Here is a 23926-nt window from a genome sequence, read left to right on the forward strand (position 1 = left end):
CCTAACTTTCAATTACCCTGCTATTAGACATCAAGAAATATCATGTGCAAAACTTTGCACAAATAATCACATAACAAAAAACATCTATCATTAATGTTGCACCGCTTATAAACAAAACCTAGGCTAGTTTACTATACTTTAATATAGGATATTTGATGATTAGGCTGTAGTGCAATTGCTTACGTTAAGGTTACCAGATCTTTCTTCTGAAATCAGGCATGCAGTGTCAGGTCCAGAATATGATCGCCAGCACAGTTAATATTGTTGTTATTGCTGTTTCTATTGCTATTGTTGATGTTCTTGCTATTGTTCACTATTTTTTTCTTTCTTTTCATTTTCATCACCATCATCAATGTCCCACTTAAATTACAACAAGATTGGAAGAAATTCTTCTGGTAAAATCACAAATATTTTGCCAACAAATTAATCTTCTGTAGTATGTCCTGTGATCTGCTGGTACAAGTTTTTTTACTGCATTGTCTATGATGATCATCATCTTTGATCTTAAAGACAATTTTAAAAATTCATGTCCAAAAATGTGGGCAATTTTAGAAATTATTTAAAAAACGTGGACAAAAGTGTAAATCAGGGATGGGAAACAGGGATGTCTGGTAACCTTAACTAATGTATCTCCTTACCAATTTCTCTAATATTTTTATTTTCTGATATCAAAGTTTTAAAATAGTCAAAACTGTAAACTGGGAAGAAGATTTCTCTACTGTTATTATTTGTTCCTTTAGTGAAGCCTGACAAGCAAAATCAACTTTGCAATTGTTTAGAGACTAAATTTATTATTAAACAAAGTGTTGATGGAAGCCATGTTTTCCAGTATTTTCCAGCTTGCCTCTTTCAGCTGATCAATGTGTATTTCTTGAATTAAATAATAAATAAATAATAATAATAATAATAATAATCGTATGGCCTCAGCTACCGTGTGCAGACATTTCAATTTGACGCCATCTGGCTGTCTGCTCGTCAATTTCGACGTTCCATTTTACTCTAGGCCCACTAGATGGCAGACCAAGTAAACCAAAACTCTCTTGGGCATCTATGGCTGAGATTTAATGAATTTTGTCGGGTAAACACCAAATGTGTTACCAGAGATCTTTTACATGCCGACATGGTACGACATGGAGTGTTGAATGGACTTTTGTCCGCCCTTCAAAAATCTGACTACCTCTGCCGGGTTTGAACCCGCTATCTTGGGATCTGGAGGCTGACACTCTACCACTAGTGAAGGAAAAGGAAAAATAAAGCATTTTAACAAAGAACAAACAAAGAAAAAGCATACAAATAACTGAAGAGTTTAGGAATCAATACTTCTTATTTTAAATGACATAATTAGGTGATAAGAAATTTTAATTAAAGTTTTAAAAACTTAATAATTAAAATTTGTAACGTATATTTTTCATTTGTGTGAAGTGTGATTGATTTTCATAGATACTCCTGCTTTTTCTAAGTTTGTAACATCTAAAAGTGCAATAATTTTGCTTTCACTTTTATATTTGACTAAACCCTCTGTCTGATCAGTTGAATTCTCATGATGACTCACTGAAAGGCACAAATTAACTTAGGATTTTCATTATTACAAAGATTTACAGAAGTAGAACCAAACCCCTAGGACATAATGAACTGGCTGCCATTTCTAACGCAATTTTATGCCACCTGCTGTTTATAGACTACCTGTAATCATCAGTCCTTGTAGTTAAGCAAATAATAAAAAAATGAGTGCTGAAGAAAATTTTCAGTCAAGGACACAGAAGTCTGTAATTTCTGTTTACTTGTTCTCAGAGCTATCAACAAACAGGACACAACCATGGTGTTAATTAACAAGCAATGAGCACCAAAATGATGTGCATTTATTCCCATGGAGTTGACAGCTGACAAACTGGTAGGTCATTGTTTGCCAAGTGTGGTGAAAGTACATTGGCCAGTGTAGAGGTTTCCTACACCCTATCAGTGGTGGTTCGTACATAAGGTCTTTCGGGCGCTGCCCCACTGTCGTTTCAACAACATTTAACGTTATTTCACTCTGTAATTGATTACATAAAGAGATGGACATATGTAGCGAAGTTGAACTTATGTGGTGTGATATTCAGTTTTACAATGTTATCTTTATTATTTCGGCTGCAAAGATTTTGCTTTTCTATTTTTTTCATGGAAATGGCAAAGACTTTCAGATCATGGTTGCTGTCCAGCAAGCACAATGTTTTCTCTTTAGTCTTGAGGCACTCGGACTGTGGCAGGAGAGCCCTCAGTCGGTCCCCAGACTTTGTAAGTGTGTGGGGTGTGAGAGGAGCCTGGAAGGACGATGTGGGCTTGTCAGGGGAAGGAAGAGTGCAGGCGGGTGTAAGCGCTGAACAGTGGAGCCCTCAGCAACATCGCCAACCACTTTACAATGTACCTAGGCTTTTCCCCCCACGTCTTACAATAATTGTTGTTACAGATTAATTGCAAAACATTTTACAAAAGAATGAATTCCATTATACTGACTATTTAAACAATTCAGTTCTATAAAGAAGCTAAAATAAAGATTCAAAATGTAACCATAATGTGACGGCACTATTTGTATGGTGGTCAGATTGTTAAATATGTTTTCCTGCTTTGGAATTTGAACAAGAAGAGAGAAATTCAGGAGTGCACTGTTTATTTGTTTTCATGAATGTCGTTATTATCACTTGTGATTGTTCACAGTGAAACTGTGCAGTGCCATAGTAGTTGGGATTGCATTAGCTGTTAGCCTGTTAATGTTTGTGCATAAATGCCATTATAGTGTAGTTAATTAATTAATTGATGTTGTAGTGCAAGCAGATTTCTATTCAGCCAGTATCATCAGATTATTATTATTATTATTATTATTATTATTATTTATTTATTTATTTATTTATTTATTTATTTATTTATTTATTTATTTACGGTAAAAGTATCGTGCTGCTGGTCAGTGAAGACTGGACCGATTGGGGAGGGGGAAGAGATGGCGGCACAGCCCTGCCAGAGTAAAATGTCACGAACCACCACTACACCCTACACCAGTATTTCATGGTCAAATGTAGCAAGAACTGGCCTGTGTTTGAAAATTGAAGCTATGTGTACAAGCACAATTTTTTTTTTTTTTGCAATGTGGGATTCAGTTGCTAAGCCCACTATGGTCTGACTAGCACTCTGTTACTTATCCAATTCAGCTATGGAACAAATGTTGCACAGCAAACAATGAAGTTTATTTTCTTTCTTCAAAGAATGTAATTGACATATGAATAGAAACTGTATATCTTGCCCAATGGAAAGAGTTGTTCAAAGGACTATTTTCCAGTATTGCTTAACTTGTATTTTTAATAACTTTTGTATTTCAGTCAGGTTTTGTGTTAATTAGCTGGGTATGTAAAATTAATGTTACGGTAATAAATTCTTGCTAAAGCAAAACTATAAAATAACACAACCATTTATACAGTGCCTTTCATGGTGAATTGCCTGGCTATTATTATTATTATTATTATTATTATTATTATTATTATTATTATTATTATTATTATTATTATTATTATTATTATTATTATTATTATTATTATTATTATTATTATTATTATTATTATTATTATTATTATTATTATTATTATTATTATTATTATTATTATTATTATTATTATTATTATTATTATTATTATTATTATTATTATTATTATTATTATTATTATTATTATTATTATTATTATTATTATTATTATTATTATTATTATTATTATTATTATTATTATTATTATTATTATTATTATTATTATTATTATTATTATTATTATTATTATTATTATTATTATTATTATTATTATTATTATTATTATTATTATTATTATTATTATTATTATTATTATTATTATTATTATTATTATTATTATTATTATTATTATTATTATTATTATTATTATTATTATTATTATTATTATTATTATTATTATTATTATTATTATTATTATTATTATTATTATTATTATTATTATTATTATTATTATTATTATTATTATTATTATTATTATTATTATTATTATTATTATTATTATTATTATTATTATTATTATTATTATTATTATTATTATTATTATTATTATTATTATTATTATTATTATTATTATTATTATTATTATTATTATTATTATTATTATTATTATTATTATTATTATTATTATTATTATTATTATTATTATTATTATTATTATTATTATTATTATTATTATTATTATTATTATTATTATTATTATTATTATTATTATTATTATTATTATTATTATTATTATTGTACAGTCTCAGCTATTGTGTGCAGGCATTTTTATTTGATGCTATCAAGGCTGCCTGAGTATCAATTTTCACACTGAGTTTTACTCTACTGGATGACAGAGTAAACCAGATCTCTCTTGAGTGAGAAAAGGCTGAGTTTTAATTAATTTTGTTGAGTAAACACATAATGTGTCACAAGAGATATTTCTCACGCTGACATCATTTGACATGGAGTGTTGAACGAACATTTTTTCCACCCTTCGAAGCTACCTTTGCTGCGTTTGAACTCATGAATTTGGGATATGGTCGCTGACACTTTATCACTGATCCAGAGAGTGAGCTATAGAGCCCATAATCCTGAATTAAATTTAAGGACTCTTGAGTAAGAAATTAAGCCTAGTATCAGAGTCTTATTAGGGGCTGCCTGGCCGAGGCAGTAAGGGTGTGCTCAGTTCACCCGGAAGGACGTTTGGGTTTGATTCCCCGTCAGGAAGTTGAAAAATGTAAGAAACAAGATTTCCACTTCCGGAGGTGCACACCGCCCTGAGGTTCACTCAGCCTACACCAAAACTGTTAATTCCTGGGGGCAAAGGCGGCCAGGCGTAGAACTAACCACTCTACCCCACCAAGTGCCGAGATTATGGATAGTAGAAGGTTTTATCTTCCACCCGTCCAAGGGCCTTCATGGCCTGTACGGAGATGACTTTGCTTTTAGTAGAGTCTTATTAGAAAAAATAACTCATACTGTCATTTACCATAGGGCAATTGTTTAAAGAATATTATGTATCATCAATGTATCATCAATGTATCTCTTTGCATAGATGGTATCTTCATAAAATGTGTGTCCTATTAATCTGTATGCACTTATTGAGCTACATATCATTATTTTTTCATTGTGCAAGGAGTTTTGTACATTCAAGTTAAGAAAATGTAATTATCAATGTTTGTACATCATCAGCCATGTTGTTTGAAGTCATATAAACCTTGAAATGTTTCAGTCAAAGCTTTCATGGCCAACGAAATCAGATATGATAGTGTTTGTGATGATGTCTTGTGAAGTGAGTCAATTGTGGTTTCTTTTCTTCTTCTCAGGTGCAAAACTCATGTCTGAGTTCCGGTGTCCAACAGCAGTCGCCATTGTCTGCAGTCTTCTGCTTTCCGTATTGTCACTCTAAGAGATGCATGAGTTTCATCTTTGATGTGCTCTATCCACCTTCTAGGCAGCCTGATACCATTTATTTTTTCTTAAACAATTCGTTTTTCAAGACTATTTTATCTCCTTAATATATGTCAAAGGAAATGCAGGGTTTTTCCGACTAACAAGGGTAGAAAGTCGATTCAGGATAACAAGCTCTTTGATTATGGAAGAGTTAGGTCTTTTCTCCATCCAAGGTAATCATAGCATTCTCCTCCAACACTGCCTTGACCTTCACTGTTCATGATTCATACCCATAGAAGAAGACTGAAAATACTAAGACACAAACGGGACGTTTCTTTGTGTTTCTACTGATTGCTCGGTAACACCAGATCGTTCGGGCTTATCCATAACAACTTTTCCGTGAGCAATTCTTCTGATCTCTTTCTTGCAGCTGCCAGTGTTGCTCAGCAAAGATACAAGATAAACAGATTCATTAACAACATCCAAGCCTGCTAGACGACCTATGAATTGGTGCTTCTTTCCTCTATGAACAATCATCACCTTGGTTTTGCTAAGATTCACTTTTAAGCCAAGCTGAAGTTTTTAATTTTCTACCCACAGCAACAATTCACTCGTACTCAACAAACAACGAGCAAACAGCTTCTACCAGAGTGTAAGGGGTATTTTGTGAAACCAAGATGTCGCGAAGAAGTGTAAGAAAGTATTATATTCGATCTATTATGAACCCATACTAACCTATGCAGCTGGATCGTGGACTACAACAAAACAAGAGGAGAGTAGAATACAGGCAGTGGAGATGAAATTCCTAAGAGGTATCGAAGGCAAGACCAGAAAGGATAGAATTAGAAATGAAGAGATAAGGAAAAGGACAGGAATCTTGAAACTTCAAGACAGGATAGAAACAACAAAGCTAAAGTGGTATGGGCATATGATGAGAATGGGAGAAGAGAGAGTGCCAAAAAAAGCTTTTTCAGAGAAGTTAACAGGAAAAAGTCCATGAGGAAGACCCCAAAAGAGGTGGACAGTTTCAGTGTGGGAGTGCACAGAGAAGAGGGGAAGAAAAAACCCAGAAGATGTACTTAAAAACAAGAGATGAGTAGTGGAGAGGCAGGCAACGTTGGAGGTCCTTCATTCACAACCTGACCCGGGAAGCTGGAAACGGGAAATGAAGATGATGATGATGATGATGATGATGATGATGAGAAACAATTCAGCACATTCATCTTCACTGCTTGCCAGTAGAATAGTATCACCAGCAAAACGCTGATTCTGTAACATACTTCCTCCAACTGACACTCCATGCTAGCTGATAAGCCACAGTCCAGAGTGACTTGAGTGGTATTGTTTCCATGTAAGCTTTTTATCAAAGCAGTAAGGTGAGGAAGAATGCCCATTTCGTGCAATACCTCCCAAAGCTTGCACGAACAAACACAGTAAAATGCTTTCTTGTAAACTAAAAAGCAAATCAACATTGGTATGTTGAATTCATACATCTTTTCAATGAGTTGTTGGATGTTAAGTATCTGCTCCCTTGTGCCTCAACCTTGAACAAAACCTACCTGTTCTGAAGGAATTTCTCTCTGGAAAAATGGCCATAGGTGGTGTTGTATAATATGTAGTAGAACTTTGCTGGCATGCGTTAGTTACTGCAGTCCAGTATGAATCCCTTTGTGTAAGGGTATGAATATGGGAGTAAGCCAGCCTCGAGGCCATATCACATATTCCACATTTTTCTGCAGATTGAATGGAGTAAGGCAATACCCTCTTCACCCATACTTCTAATTTTCTCGCCAAATATTTTATTATTACTTGCAACAGCTTGTAAAATCTTAAAGACAATCAGGTTCACCTTGAAAATCATTTCAGTATGTTGTCCAATAGTGAAAATCTGTCATGCAATTCAAACTTGGATTCAGGGCTCTATTCTTTGCCAGGTTCGCTGCACATTACAGATCATGTAGCCCTAAGCTTGCATTTGGAGGATGGTGGGTTTGAAACCAGTCATCAGCAGCCTTGCAGGTAGCTTTCTGCAGATTCTCCATTTTGAGACCAGGCAAATGCTAGAGGCTGTGCCTTAATTTAGGCCATGACTACTATTTTCCCAGTCCTGGCCCTTCTCTCTCTGATTGTCATGGAAGTTCTTTGCAAGTTAGTGTGACATTAGACAAATACCAAGAGAAGAAAAATCCTCTTTCCAAACATTTTATGGAACTGGTGATCAAGCATGGGGAAACTCGGCAGTAGTTCAAAGAAAGGAAGTAAAATCCGTATGGTATTACTTGATTAAAAGTCTAAAACTTACAATACTCATATCAGAGTCCTGCACGATATCTCACTAAGAGCCAGACAGCACCTTTCATTCCATATCTGCCATTTTTCTTACTCTGCCTGTGTTGACCTGATGGGCCAATGTCAGCACGACAGCAACAGCCCAAGCCAATCTGGACTAGCTCACAGAAAGACATCACTTTGCAAGTCAGCTTTACTAAGCCAAGAATATATTTTTATAGTGTTAATGAGAGGCGTTGCATGTCTGAAATTTACAGTAGAAGAATGAATCTATTTTTTTTTTTTTTGGCAGATAAGAACTTTATAATACGAAGGTCAATCAAATATAAACAAGATTTTTGTTCCTGAACATCAACAGTTTGTAGGACTGGCCCCGCACTAATGCTATGCTTAGGCGGGACTGTTAGGAGTGGGGAAAGCATGCTGTTAGATATTTCCCGCCATTTCGTCATTAACGCTCACGATGTCGGAGCAACAGGTGCACCCCTCCACTGTGCAATGCATAATTATACAATTTCTTGCTCGTGAAGGAGTTACAGTGGCGAAAATTTGCCAGAGATTGACTGCAGGTGATCAAACATTGTCAAGGACGCGTTTGTTTGCCTGGCATAAAAAATTTCAAGAAAGGACGAGAACGTGTGGAAAATCAGCAACAAGATCGCCGTATTTGGACCAGCATAACAGACAAAAACATTTGTGTGGTTAAAGGCATTATTGACGACGATTGACGGGTGAGAGTATCAGAAATTACAGAACAAGTTGGAATCAGTTATGGGAGCTATCAAGCAATCACCACAAATGATATACAGTTCCATAAAGTATGTTCCAGATGGCTCCCTCATCTTTTGACCAAAAACCTGAAATTGACACGTTTGGAGATCTGTCAGAGGTTTACAGCAAGATTTGCGGAAGAAGGTGATGCATTTTTGAGTCAGATCGTCACCTGTGATGAAACATGGGTCCCACACTACACTCCCGAATCCAAACAAGCCTGTAAGGAGTGGTGGAGGAAAGGGGAGGCAGCACCTGTGCAAACCAAGACTCGACTGTCAGCTGGCAAGGTTCTTGCAACCGTTTTTTCAATCGGCGAGACATTTTGCTGATTTTTTTTTTTTTTGCATGAGCAACGCACAATCAATGCTGCTTATTACTGTGAAATGTTGAACAAGGCAAGGGTTGCATATCACCGCAAAAGACAAGACCAACTGATTCGACAGGTCATCCTCCTCTGTCTCCAAGCTACAGGAAATACACTGGACTATTGATCATCATTCTTCAAGCCTGGACTTATCGCCCTGCGATTTCCATTTGTTCGGACCGCTTAAAGAAGCTCTAGGGCGGCAACGATTTGAAGATGACGAGAGTGTTGAAGACTTCGTGTGCAACTGGCTGGTTACACGACCCTATTCTTTTTATGATAAGGACCTAAAAATGCTGCCTATATACTGGGACAAATACATTTCCGAAGTAGGAAACTATGTGGAAAAATAAATTGTAATTCCCGTGTGTTTTTCAATAAATTTGAATAAAAAATAAAATCACGTTTATATTTGATCCCCCTCGTATACGTCTGTATTGATTTTTCAAATGGCCACATATCATTTTATTCCCTTTTGGGTTCTATGGATAAGGAAAATTGATTTTCACTTAGGAAACTTATACATTTAGAGGCCAATAATATGTTTTTACTGAGTGTCACTTAATTGGCCAGCAGATTATTTGAAACTTACCGTTTTCAACTGATTTTGAGTGCAAGGACTGTAATGCATGTATTATTAACATTCAACAAAACTGCACAAAGTACAGAGAACACTTTTAATTACCCTGTAAAAGGTACTCTGTAAATTTTTCTTGGCTGTAAACACCTGCTAGTGGAGTCTACGCCAGCTACAGTGAGCCAGAAATTCTGTTGTGAACCCCGCACTTTGTTAAGCAAACCTGTCTCAAAGTAACCCACTCAAATAGTGTGTAGGCTGGTCGAGTTGAATTGGCTGTCTGGTGGGATGAGGTGGATTGGCCTGACATAAAACTTAATCGAGTTAGAAATCCAGTGAGTTGGCTCGGTGCAAGACTGATTCATAACCCTAAAGCACTTATGTGATACTAATGCAATTTATGAAAATAAAATACATTCCTAGATCATATAAATGAGAAAAAATATACAAACATATTTTTGAAAATGGTCCATCAAAAATGTAATTTGAATTAATGTTAAGAGAGTGAGACCAGACCTGTACTGTGTGTTCTGAGGAGGCTGCTGATTTCCAAAGGAGATGACTGCGATCTTATCACCAGAAGGAACTCGACCAGCAGGAGACTGGAAATAGAGCAAAGAACTTTGTAATTTATTTTTAAGTATTTCCTAAATACAAAATAATATTGTGACAATGAAGGCTGAGAGTCTGGGGATTTGGCGGAAACTACAATGCTGGTGAGAGCTGATGATTCCAGTGGAGTAGCGACAATGAGGCTGCAGCAGCAATGAGCAAAACAACAGTGCTTGCAAATTGTTGATTTCTATTTACATTTACAGATTTCTATGCACCTGAGTACTGTGTGATCAATTAAATTGAAATAACAAATAAACGTAGTTCAACCTATTCAATACAAGTAAATAAGAAATGTAGTGTTACATTCTTATTTAATTATAAGCAGAAGCGGTACCGGTTTCAACCCCAATCTGGGTCATCGTCAGCCGAATAAAAATACAAAAACAATGCATAAGTAAATAAGAAATTAAAGGATGAGTCTTTTTGGCTGATGATGACCCAGATTGTGGTCGAAACCGGTACCGCTTCCGCTTATAATTAAATAAGAATGTAACACTACATTTCTTATTTACTTGTATTGAATAGGTTGAACTATGTTTATTTGTTATTTCAATTTAATTGTGATACAGTTCAATACAGAACATCATGAAATTTTTATCTTTAAATACTGTGTGATCACCTGAGCATGTGTGTTAGTGTGTGTTTACGATTGTAAGTAAAACATCCACAGCATTATGTGTTACAAACATCTCCTGCATTCTAGTCATTTCCACATCTGCTCAACTATTCAATAATATTTTTCACTATGAATTTTGAACAAAATATGAATGCATACTACATCAATCTTTTAATGTGAATCAAGATTGTTTCAAAAGAAATTCTGTTGATGAATTACAATTGTGTATAATATATGATTTTGAAATATGATTATATTGAAAGAATGGAAAAATCAATATACAGTATTTTCTATAAAAGGAAATTTTGTATAACAAATTGCTGAGGTTCATGATAAGGAAGACCCTTTACAAGATATTAAAATAATTCCGTATTGACGGTTTTCACTTCACAAAGGAAAAGATTTATTGCTTCCTCCTATTCAATACATATATATCCATCTTTAGATTACAGATTGGGATTTTATTGACGGTTTCCTCTACTGAGTCACACACACAACACTTGGCATTGTTTCTCTGAAAATATGTTCTTGTACTCCTGTTGCCCTCTAGACTTTTTGAGTATGTGACTCAATGAAGACAGACTGTTTCTCAAGTTTTAGTTTTGTGATTTCATCCTTGTTTCTTAGTGCGACATACTATACTTTCAGACTAAGATTTTCTCAATCTTGTTACCGTACTACCTCACATTGTATTAACTTCATCACGTTGCACATGCTCTTATACATTATTTCTCATTGTGTTTTTTAATAACATTCTTTTAATATTAATCATGTAGTTTTTAACATTTTCACTGAAGAAATATGTCTGGTTAGAATTACTCTATCTAAAGAAGGATATATACGTATTGAATAGGATGCATTAAATTCTTTCCTTCGTAAAGGAAGATCCTACCCAGAAGAAGCTGGACGCTAATTAACAATGAGGAATGTGCCCAGGATGATCTGTAAGTGGACTCAACTAGAATCTTCTGATGGCCTATACAAAGAGTGAAACCGAAGGGAGTCATTTACTCCTGAGTGAGTCAGTGGCAAGCTGGGAAGTGAACTGTTTTGGAATGAGGCTGCACTGCAAGAGGCAGGTTGGGGAGCAGGAGTTCCACACTGCGAAGTGCTGTGTGATCACCCCGAGTGTGTATTAGCGTGTGCTGTGATCGAGAGTAAAATCTGTGTCTTGTGGAAAATTTTAATTTGAGAACTTATAAATAACTAAAGAGAGAAGAATAACTACAGCTGAAATGAAATACATGCGGTGAACAGCAGGAGTCACTAAGTGGGAACACAAAAGAAATGCAGATGTGCTGAATGACCTTAAAAGCAGACCTGTATTGGAATACATCTATGAATACCAGAGAAATTGGCTAGAACACCTAAACAGGATGGACAGAAGCAGGATCCCCAAAGCAGTCATAAACTACTGCCCTGATGAGAAGAGATCTCTGGGACGCCCCAGGAAGAGATGGTGTGAAAATGTAAATCTTTTGTATAGACCGTAACAGTTCTTCTGTAGGACTAATACCTGAAATGATGTTGATGATGATGATGATAAACAACTAAATGGTAGTTTAATAAATGTAATGGATAGTAAAACACAGTACCTCTCTGTATGGTGATTTACATTTTAAGGACTCTGATAACCCACATGACACAATTATATTACATTTTGTCATCAGACTGAATCACCATTAACTAAAATAATGAAAACAATATTCTAAACAAAAAGTAGGGAATAATCACCCCAGGTGATATTCAAGCAAGATATAGTGGATAGTTGTGATGATCTGTGGTTATGAGACTTGGATCATGAGGAAAGACAGCTCAAATGAACCATGGTTGGAAAGATCAGACAACATAATCTTTGAAATGAAAATGTGATAGACTTAGCTTTGAAGGTATCATGATGCACAGAATGCCCAATTATATAATGAGGCTAAAAACTTTTTCCACATTTATTCCTTTGATACTGGATTGATTACATGTAACCTTGACACTATCCAAACGGTTATAAAGATTAGTAAAATGATATTTACTGGAATGGCATTGGTGACTGGTGAGTGCCTCAATCCATCTCGATCTCTTGCTACCTGTCCGAGTGTCGATGGCTGGCCCCGGTAAACTCGCTGCTGACGATCGCTCTCAATCTCCTCAGCTGGTCCCAAGTCATCAGCATAGAGCTGGTGCTGAAAAACATAGTCCAAGATGCTCAACTTTCAAGATTTGATGACATTTATACAGTGCACATTTGTTTTGATATGTAAGCGCACAGTCAATGGGCATTACAAAAGCTGTACTTCAGAGCATGAATATGCATATTTGTTGCTGATGGGGAATATTTCCAATGATTTTATAGGATTGTTGTTATCTTTTAATGTAAATTTATTTGTAATTTCTTATGCTTTTCCCTAGACTTCTTTCCTAATTTATTGGGGTCAGTTAATGATGTAGATTTCATCCAGTTTTAGAGCCAACCCTATGTGAAATGATATATTCACTATTACGTGTTTCTAAGGTAATGTGGTAAGTATATTTTATGTAGATGAAAAAGTCTTAAGATAATCACGAACACCCAGCCCCTTAGTTTATAGAATTAATCACATGCAGTTAAAATCCCCAGCCCGGTTGGGAATCAAACCCAGGGCGTTCTGAACCGAAGCTCAGTATGCTAACAATTCAGACAAGGAGCTGGGCAACTAATTTATCTGTGACTAACTGAAGAAAATGGGATTTAGCTTCTAGTGTACCAAGATAGCAACAAGAGGTGATCGGTTTTCATGTTTCAAAACAAACGAGGTGGTCCATTTGCTTGTTTGTTTGTTTGCTTGTTTGTTTCTTTGTTATTGATTGATTGATTGATTGATTGATTGATTGATTGATTGATTGATTGATTGATTGATTGATTGATTGATTTTAACTTGTATTATTACCTTAGCAATTTCTTCTTGTTGCTGTCTCTGTTGTTGATCAGACTGACCTCTAGAAGACAATGGGGGTGATCTGAAAATATTAAGAACAGTCCATTTAACAATAATTATAATCTTTCTATGCCAAGTGTACTCCAAAGTACTGTATATAAAGCAGCAGTAAATTTTATAAGAATGAAAAAACTTGTTCATTCAGAATATACACACAGCACAAAAGTGTTTCCCCAACTTACAAACCTAAGTAAGCAGTATGGCAGAAGGGATGCTCTCACCTGGAAGGTCCTGTAGGAGTTGTTGGTTGTCGAGTACGGGGGTCCGTAACACGAACTGTACTGATGGTTGCAGTCTCGCCACCTTCACCACCACAGCCGACGTTACGAGGCCAATCGCAAGTTTGAAGTTCGTGACTGAAATGAAAGAGAGAGATTTTCAAGTGACTTCAACTATAACACCTTTTCTTTAAAACTTTATTATAACTGTCAAGATTACATTTAGATATTTGGATTAAGAGTTTGAAGGCTCACAATCATGTCTGTTTACAATCAATCACTACCGAAAGTCTGAATTAAAAGTGGATAACAATAACATTTTAAAACAATTGTATTGTTGATATACAATTAAGACTGATTTGTACAGAAATTTAACCTCTCCTCTCTATTTTAAACCTTTCAGAATTCTAGTGTCCTACATTGTTCCTCCAGAAGTTGTCAGTTTAAAACAGTTGTCCCACTTTGAGCCTTCCAAAAAATGGTTACTTTAGACTTAACACATAATTATGTCATACATACAATATGCCAGACCATTTGTCTATGATAACAAACTCACTTTAATTTGATTTTCCCTTATTTATGTTGCAATCAGTTGCTAAAAAAACTACAAAGTGATTTGGAGTGTTTAGAAGAGTGGACACAGAAAAACTAAATGGAAGTTAGTACAACTAAAAGTAAATGCATTGCATTTTTAAACACAAGGAAAAAGATAAATTTTGAACATACATATATGAACAAATCTAGAATCGTGCTGCTACTAGGGGATAAAAGTAAATCAAAACCTAAATTGAGGAGAGCACGTGGAGAACGTGGTAAACAGAGCTTACAAGTCGTTATACTTTGTAATGAGAAACCTGAAGAGTAGTAGCAGGCAAGCCAAAGATCTTGCATACAAAACACTTGGAAGGTCTGTGCTTGAATATGCTACAAACATATGGGACCTACCTACATCGGCTAACTTGAAATGATTCAGAGGAAGGCAGCAAGATTTGTACTTGGAAAGTTTTTGCGCAATGAGAGTGTCTCAGAAATGATTAAAACTTTGGGATGGAAATCCTTGCAGCATAGACGGAACATACAGTGTCTTCAAGGGGTGTACAGGGCAAATAAAGATTAGCCAGCCTGGGCAGAAATCAAAGTAAGAATGCTCAATCCTGATTACCTGGGAAAGAATGGCCATTTATATAAAATTAGAAAGAGGGCTCTGAAGACAAACTACTGGTATACAAAATTCTCTTTTACAAACTGGGGTATTGACACTTGGAATAAACTGCCGAAAGGAATCTTAGTACCCTTTCATAAAAATGTGGGAGTTTTTACAAGACAAGAGGGTAAATGTGTTATATAAATACCGTGTATGTTAGAAATGTTTCCCAACTGTAACATTAGGAAATCAAATTTGAGGTTTGGATTTTTTATCAGTTTTAGTACATAAGAACTGATATACACTAATTATACCAAACTACTTAATATATCTCTTATATAAATCTTAAACTTACTGAAAGAATTAACTGATTAAGGTAAATGTTTTATAGCTCATTGTTGTCCACCAAAACTTTGTCAACCACTTCTTTTTCCCAAATCTGCTATTCCTAAAATCAGTCTCAAATTATTTGATTACTGCAGAAAACATATTTTATAATATTTTCAGGAGATCTAGAAGGGTGAAGTTATTATGACCATGGTTGAGGGAAATAAATGTGTAAGAGTGGGGAACGTACCTGTACATAAGTCCCCCGGTGCAAGACTCAAGGAGTGCTCCACCAAAGACGCACACATAGTACTGAGTGCAGTCACCAGGATGTGGGTAGTAGCCAAACTCTTCAGGACAGTCAAAGTCCACAGGGGTCCCTGTGCCCAGACGACCTCTCCTCTGACTTACACTTGGCCCTGTAACACATATCATAGACTATTATAGACAGCAAAGCAATGTGAAAAGGAAGCACAGATAGACATAGGTTCATTCAGAAAGCAGAATAAGACACCTCCCTGTAGTTTCCCCACAATACCATCCATGTTGATCAGTTTTTGAACATTCTCTGCATTGTACACAGTCAAATAAAATGACATTGATGAATATTACTCACACAGGGATGGATTCAGAGCCCCCCTTACAAGCTGACTAAAATTTGTATGTTTCTATCTGTTTAAAGAATATGGAGTTATTACTATTTTTGGCAAAGAAGAGACATTTCAATATAATGAACAATAACAGAATATTTCGATGTTGTTATGCAGGCATCCACCTACTGTAAATAGTTTTATTTTTAGCAATTTTTTTCTGGAGAACCCTGTGTTACGAAAGGATAACTGACCTGCCATGTATTTTTGTCCATCAAGACGTTACACAATAAAAGAGCTGACTGCATGATGCAGTCCATTATGTTGTTGTTAGGAAATATTTTGTATGCAGCAAGGGTATTTAGTATTAAGTTAAGAGTTCTTGTATATGTATCATAATGAAAAAAATATAGTAAAGTGTTTCATGTTTGATTCTAAAACAATACGAAAGAATCTAAAAATTGAATTCAAGTAATGAGCTTAAATTAAGCAATCAGGCAACTCTACATTCATATTTAATATCAATCAATCAATCAATCAATCAATCAATCAATCAATCAATCAATCAATCAATCAATCAATCAATCAATCAATCAATCAATCACCATTGATCTGCATTTAGGGCTGTTGCCCAGGTGTCACATTCCTTGGTATTTTCTTAAATGTTTTCTGAGAAGCTAGAAGAAACAGTACTGTGACAGTGTAAATGCAAATTATCCTAGTAGTGTAAATAGTTTTAGTGATCAAAAAGGAAGTACATCAATCTGTTTCCTACATTAATCTAGCAAAAGAAATATAAAATTGTGAAGGGAGTGATAAAGGTGTACACAAATCACATTTGAACACTCATAGGAAACAAGTTCCAATCAGTCCTGAGCTAGACAGCTGTTAAGTTAATGTTCAATTAATTTCTGATAGTCAGAACACGAGATTCGATAAATGAATGCCCTTTGCATCATAACAACGGACATAATAAATAAAAAATTTCAATTGAAATGGATGAAGATTTCCCTTGGCTAACTTATACTGTTGCTTCTGTGTATTATTCGGCATAAGTGAGGAGGGGTAGGGGTGAACTGGCCGAGTCTGATATTGTTTCAAATCAACTGTAGACTACCAGGCTCCTCACTTTCATTTCCTAACCTGTCTGATTGGACAATCTGTCTTCTCTTCTGACCCTGATGGTGTCAGATTAGGGAGGCTTAGGGAGTATCTCAGTTACAATCCCTTCCCTTTCTTTCACCAATATCTTGATTCTTCAAAGAATCTGACATGTTTCTTTTCCACTTCTGATTAGAGTTAATAGGCGATGGTTGCTTATATTTTTTTAACAGTTGTACTGCCCGTGTAAACAATAATTACCACCACCGCTCACGTTATCCACAACCTCTTACCGTACTTTGAACGTTAAGGACATGATATTTTTCTGTTTGTGGACTGTAGTTATATAAGTTTTCTCAAGTAGGAATCTTCTTCAAGCAGTTAAATATCGGATTCTCATAAACTATTTTCACTATGAACCGCTGTGGTTTTGTGCCTGTTGAAATTAATTTCAAGGAATGAAACACAGCAGGAGGGCCTGGAACTTGGATTTGATCAGTCGCGAGTGAAAAAGCATAGGGAAATGACGTGAAACGATACCCACCACCTAAAAGTATTATTACGGTACTTATAAAGATTTACAAGAATCAGTAACAGTGATTGGGAATTAGAAGTGACCCCGGGGGGGATACAAATGTTGGTACAAACAACAAAAAGGTCCCGGGTCTGAGGAATATAAGCGCGCAGAGATGGGCGGGGGGATATATATGTAAAACTAAAAACTCTATAAAATGGTACGTTTTTTATACTCCGTGAGTGAATTTCAACAGAGAGGTAAACGTTGACGTTTCACCAACTTCAATGGGATGATAATAGCTTTTTTGAGATTTTGATTCAATAGTATACATTAAACTTTCACCAAAGGAACAATATATTACAATTAAATAGAAGTATGCCGTGATTATACAATTAAACATCATTTGACTACACACTAAGAAACTAACAGACACTAAGTAGGCTTCCAGATTAACGAATGCGCGCGGCAAGCGGATGAATTATATGTCAGGGTCCGGCTCCATGGCTAAATGGTTAGTGTGCTGGCCTTTGGTCACAGGGGTCCCGGGTTTGATTTCCGTCAGGGTCGGGAACTTTAAACATAATTGGTTAATTTCGCTGGCACGGGAGCTGGGCGTTTGTGTCGTCTTCATCATCATTTCATCCTCATCACGACGCGCAGGTCGCCTACGGGTGTCAAATCAAAAAGACCTTCAATCTGGCGAGCCGAACTTGTCGTTGGACACCCCCGGCACTCAAAGCCATATGCCATTTCATTTTTTATACGTCAGGGTCTATGACCTTGGAAAAAATACCCCTACCACCCTTTTTACAGCACATGCAAAGTGTTCACTACTTGCTGTGGCGCTATAGAAATCGGTTAGCTGCGACGAACGACATTCTTCGTGCATTTCCGCTAATCATTTTGTTAATAATTAAAGAAAATAATTACCGTAGCTGATAAGACAACATGGCTTGTACAAATTGCTTGTTTTAAAACTTCCTAGTTTCAGCCGGATAAAATGGAATAAAAGTATAATGTGTGAATCTGAGAAATGCAACCATTTTCTACGCTGCTATTAGCAATAACATAGAGGAGCTTTATACCTTTATATTTTTTACACCTGACATCAGCGCTCCTCGCGGAGACAATTTCATAAAGGGCAGCCATCTTTTGAGTTGTCAAAACAAAGCGAGTCAGGTGAAAGAGAGATTGTGCGTGGTGATTGAATATCTTAAGTTTTAAGAAGTGAAAAGTTAGATTCTCGCCTTTAAGAATACCAGCCGTGTGCTCAGCTTACGGTTGCACTAACTGGAGTAAGGTGTTGCATGCCGGTGTGTATTATATGCGCACTTTTTAGCGATAGATTTACACCCTAGTGCTGAATCGGTCGACTTCGGTTATCTTCGAGATTCGTATTGGCAACCTTTGAAACACAAACTAAGAATCGCTTATGATCGCTATGTGACATCTGTCGTACACTTTAAATACTGGTTCTGTTGCTGTTTACACAGCAAAGCCAAACTATAAAATTCATGCTAGGAACAGGTTTCTCATCGAGAAATATTATATAGTATTATATATTGTGTGTGTGACACAGTTGTTGGCGTAATGTAGTAAAGGTTTAGAAAATTCAAATCGATCGATCATAGTATCGATTCAATTCAGATTTCATTTCCATTCAGTTGGCAGTATTTCCGGAAACGGCAGTGCTCCGTCCTTACTCCTCAACCAAGTACAAAAATCTATCACTAAAAAGTTCGCGTAGTGATTGATAATGTTCTCTTTTTCCGACTTACGCTTTCTTGAATTCTTGGTACCTGTTTATCTTTTGCCTTTGAGAGTTAACTTTTGTTAATGTTTGTTAAGTTTTGTTGGTGGTGTATGATTCATTGAAGTTTAATATTCAGGTTCTTTATTTTCTTTTTTTCCATAATCTGAAGGCTGTGTCACTGTGTTATGCTGGGGCATTGGTTTGATATAGGCCTATTTTATTCAAACGGACACCAAGCAAGGTAAATGTACTATATTACTGCTGTTTGTGAAATATATGAAATATACCAGTCGCATTAATATTTAAAATTAGGTTACACTTCATAATGGACAACTTTCAAGGTTACCTTTCAGCTAGTAACCTCAGTATGATATGGTAATGGGGAAAATGTAAGTACCGTATGTCGCCCACATTAGAATAAATAATTACATTAAAGAGTTATAGTTGTAGTCATGGGGATGCAACACATTTAAAAGTATGATTAGAATGAGATTGTAACCTATCGTAGCTCGCTTTTGTTTTAAGGATTTCCGTCATAAATATTCATGTCCACGGTTTTTATTGTAATTTACGCTTAACCACAACAGCTAAGTAAGGTAACGCTCTTGTTCCGATTTCGTGGCCTGTTCATATGTCATTGTATGACGTTCCTCCTGATATCCTTTTCGAACTACGTAGGCCTACCGTATACTGCAATCAGCTGTTGATGCTTGCCGCGCGCCGCAAGTGGCGCTCTTCGCACTCCAAATTTTCGGCTAACGGTCTTTAATTTTGTACCAGTAATTCTATAATGCATATTTTCGACATCATTCCAAAGCCACGCCCCCTGTTTATGTAACCACTGAAAATATGGCGGACGTTCGTTTAATTGAACGATCAATCAATCAATACTGATCTGGATGTAAGGTAGTCGCCCAGGTGGCAGATTCCCTATCTGTTGTTTTCCTAGCCTTTTCTTAAACGACTTCAAAGAAATTGGAAATTTATTGAACATCTTCCATGGTCAGTTATTCCAATCCCTTACTCCCCTTCCTATAAATGAATATATCAGGCAGTGTAATGTACAATCGCGATCACAAGAATTCCGGGTGGAAAAAGGAAACGAGTAACGTTTGGGCGAAGATTTTGGACAATCCTGAGGATGAAGAAGTAACCAAGACAACGTCACATGTGTTCGTCTTCCATGAGGTGTGGCTTGCGACGTTACGTACTCAAGAGGCCACTCCTAACTCCATTTTTTCGGGAACTGATTAAGATGTGTCTATTCTGGCTATACCAGCTTTTCCTAATCAAGGAAAACAATTAATTAATTCATTGTAATTTAATTGCGATGAAGTGTGCACGATTTAATCCCACCCCAATATATGGCATTTAATTGTTTGAACAGCGCTGACAATAACTTCACAGGAACGGTTTTCCAAACGCCCTTGCGTCTCTGATAATCATAATTGTTTAATGCCAGCTTATGCTTACTTTGGTTTTTGAGGATAACAGTTAGTAGTAGTAGTAGTAGTAGCAGCCTAGTAGTTAACAGGGCCTGTATTGACGAAAATAAGGGTCATTCTTTCTTACAGTGGTTGAGCGGGATCCCATTTGATTATGAAGTCATAGTCGAGACCGCTATCATTTCAGCCAGACTTCGCACACAAGAATTACAAAGAAACTGGAGAATTTGACTCTCAATGAGTTTACATAGACATTACGTCTGTTCCCTTGAAGAAGCCGTATAGTTCCTCCCTTCATTCCCCTCTCCCTTCATTGTCGAGCCAGTGGGACATGTGGGCAGGCGGGGAAGCAAATACTGAACCTTCCCCTCCGCGTGTGTTTCATTCATACTAGATATCCTCGTACTTCCGTTTTCTCCACCTCCCCACATTCTTCAGATGTGTGCATGTGTTAATGCGTCTGATGTATGTGTCTCAGTCGTGTTCGAGCTCTCATTGAGTGCGGTTGTTCCCAGCGAATACGAGTGTTATTCCTCTTAGCGTGTGCAAGTTGCTGCCTTCGTAGCAGAGTGACTTAGTATTAAATATCGTGTGCTATATTCTGAGTGCTATTGTGTTTTTTCATGTAATTTACTCACCATGGCATTTGCCAGTGGGGGAGGAGGAACTAATCGTAGTCCGAACCTTCTAGAGGGTGATAATTTATTGGTAGATGGTCCAGTTGATATGACTGACTCAATTATTCTCAATTCAGACAATGGGGACGATGCCTCCATGGATTCTCTTGAGGATAGAACGCCTAACCCAACACAAGCTAGTACCGCCATTCAACAATCTGATAACCCTCCAATTGGGGATGAACAGAAAACTAATTCACATCCAATACCCACAAGTAAAATTCCACCAGCGACCCGATACCCTGCCAATCATATGGGCCCCTATCTTGTGTTTGTTGAAGCAAATGATAACAAAAATGTGGGCAACTTACACCCAATGGCATTGGGTAGGCTCTTTTATGAGCGTAAAATTCCGGGTATCAAAGCTATTCATAGAAAAGGAAAAAATCGGATCCAATTAACTTGTTTCACAGCTGACGATGCTAATCATTTTATGCAACACCCCATTCTCAGTGAGAAAAACCTGAAAGCTTATATACCTTCCTCCAATGTCTACAGGGTCGGTTTAGTAAGGGGAGTAGATTTGACTTTAACTGAAGATGAACTTAAGAAATTTATTGATTCACCTGTGCCGGTTATAGGTGTCCAACGCCTTAAAAGAAGGAAATCTAACGATGATTCATTTGAGTATGTTCCGACAGGAACTGTGCAGGTCACTTTTGAAACTCAAGTTCTCCCTCGGCAGATTTCTATTTTTAGCGTCATTTTGGACGTTCAGGTCTTCATCTTTAATCCTATTATTTGCAAACATTGCCAACGTTACGGACATACAGCCCTCAATTGTCGGGCGAAAACTCCTCGTTGTGGCCGATGCAGCAATAACCATGTCACGAAGGACTGTCAACAAACGCTTGTCAAATGCCTCCATTGTGATCAGAATCATCAAGTCGGATCCTCGCGATGTGCTGTGCACCAACAACAGACAGCCATTAAGAAGCATATGTGTACAGAAAACGTTTCCTTTGAAGAAGCCAAAAATAGGCTGCAACCCGTTAACTATAATCCTACCTTACTACCACATCAATTTCCATCCTTGGCTGAAACTCTGGGAAGCAGACCTTATAATTTCAACCCGCGTAAACGTAAAATCACTACCTATGTACACCGGGAACCTCGTCCACCACCACGCCCGGGTTATGATCGAGAGACCTATCTCAATCTAATACGAACCCCACCAACGGAAAAATCACTAGCTCACCAACCTCCGACCACCCATACTAGTACACCGGCGGTTTCTACTAATCCTGCTAGCGAAAACGAGCAGGGAATGACCCCTTCCACATCAAAAGTAGCCCCTGTTAAAGATATACGCAAAGAGATCCAGGACGATTTTGTTAATCTGATGGAACTAATGGGACCAAATGTCCAATGGCGACATTTATTAAAGTTGATACTTGATAAAATCCTCCCCATTTTAGATACTAAATATGCAGATACTGCAATGGAATTGTAGGAGTGTGGTAAACAAGCGACATGAGTTAATCCTACTCATTAACGAATTCCAACCAGATATTATCTTCTTACAAGAAACATGGTTTTCAAATTACATTAACTTTCGCATTAATGGATATACTATTGAACGATTAGATGGTGCAGGATATGGTGGAATTGCAATTGTAATTAAGAATTGCATACCCTATCATCTTCTCCCATCGGAACAAGCTATTGCAGGCACTTACTTTCAGCGCATTCAAATAAAAGATTTTATCTTTTCTAACTTTTACTGCCCTCCCGATATACATGGTTCCTACCATAATTGGTCCAATTTTTTTAACCAATTTACCGGTGCGAAGCAAAATATTATATTTGGTGACTTCAATGCTCATCACGTAACTTGGGGAAGCAAGAGCAATAGCTCCAAAGGAACTCATATCTTAACCTCTTCTCTTCAAGTCAATCTCACCATAATTAATGATGGGTCACCTACCCGGCTATCAGCACCTACAAATGCTCCGAGCGCGGTAGATCTTACTATATGTACCACGGACATAGCGCATAAAGTATCTTGGCAAACTATTAAGGACCTTCATGGTAGTGATCACTTCCCCATTCTCGTTACATGGTCTAACCACAGGTCTTTTTCAACTTACACGCTTCCTCGGATACCTATACGCAATCTGAATAATATGGATTACGATCTCTTTTCGCAATTTATTCAGGATCAGTTCAGTCATACCTATAAAGCGCCATCCGCGGAATATGATTCGCTTTTACACTGTATAAAATCGTATCTCGACATATATCATCCAATCATTTACAAAACCTCAACCAATCATAATCCAACGCTCAAAATCCGTTGGTGGGATCAAGAATGTGAGGTCTGGATTAGACGACGGCGAAACCTGCTGCAAAATTTACGAAAACATTTTACTTTTACTAATTACATGCAATATAAACGAATCTGTGCAAAAATTAGATGTTTATTTAACAATAAACGTCGAATCGCATGGAAAACCTTCGTAGAGAGTATTAACAGTACTACATCCAGCAAGATCATCTGGGCAAAACTTCGCTCTCTTAGTAAC

General features: G+C 36.6%; 1 protein-coding gene across 1 annotated transcript in view; it reads right to left on the minus strand.

Moving 5' to 3' along the window:
- The window catches only part of Cda5 (Chitin deacetylase-like 5), a 258804-nt gene that overhangs the window by 63692 nt on the left and 171186 nt on the right, over nt 1–23926 (minus strand). Inside the window, exons 2-6 of the mRNA XM_067152713.2 lie at nt 15569–15737; nt 13851–13985; nt 13582–13651; nt 12688–12837; nt 9946–10031 (exon numbers count right to left, since the gene is read on the minus strand). Of these exons, the coding sequence (XP_067008814.2) occupies nt 9946–10031; nt 12688–12837; nt 13582–13651; nt 13851–13985; nt 15569–15737 (610 nt within the window). The remainder of the gene's footprint in view (nt 1–9945; nt 10032–12687; nt 12838–13581; nt 13652–13850; nt 13986–15568; nt 15738–23926) is intronic.

The sequence above is a fragment of the Anabrus simplex genome, chromosome 8 (assembly GCF_040414725.1).
Source record: "Anabrus simplex isolate iqAnaSimp1 chromosome 8, ASM4041472v1, whole genome shotgun sequence".
Lineage (NCBI taxonomy): Eukaryota > Metazoa > Arthropoda > Insecta > Orthoptera > Tettigoniidae > Anabrus > Anabrus simplex.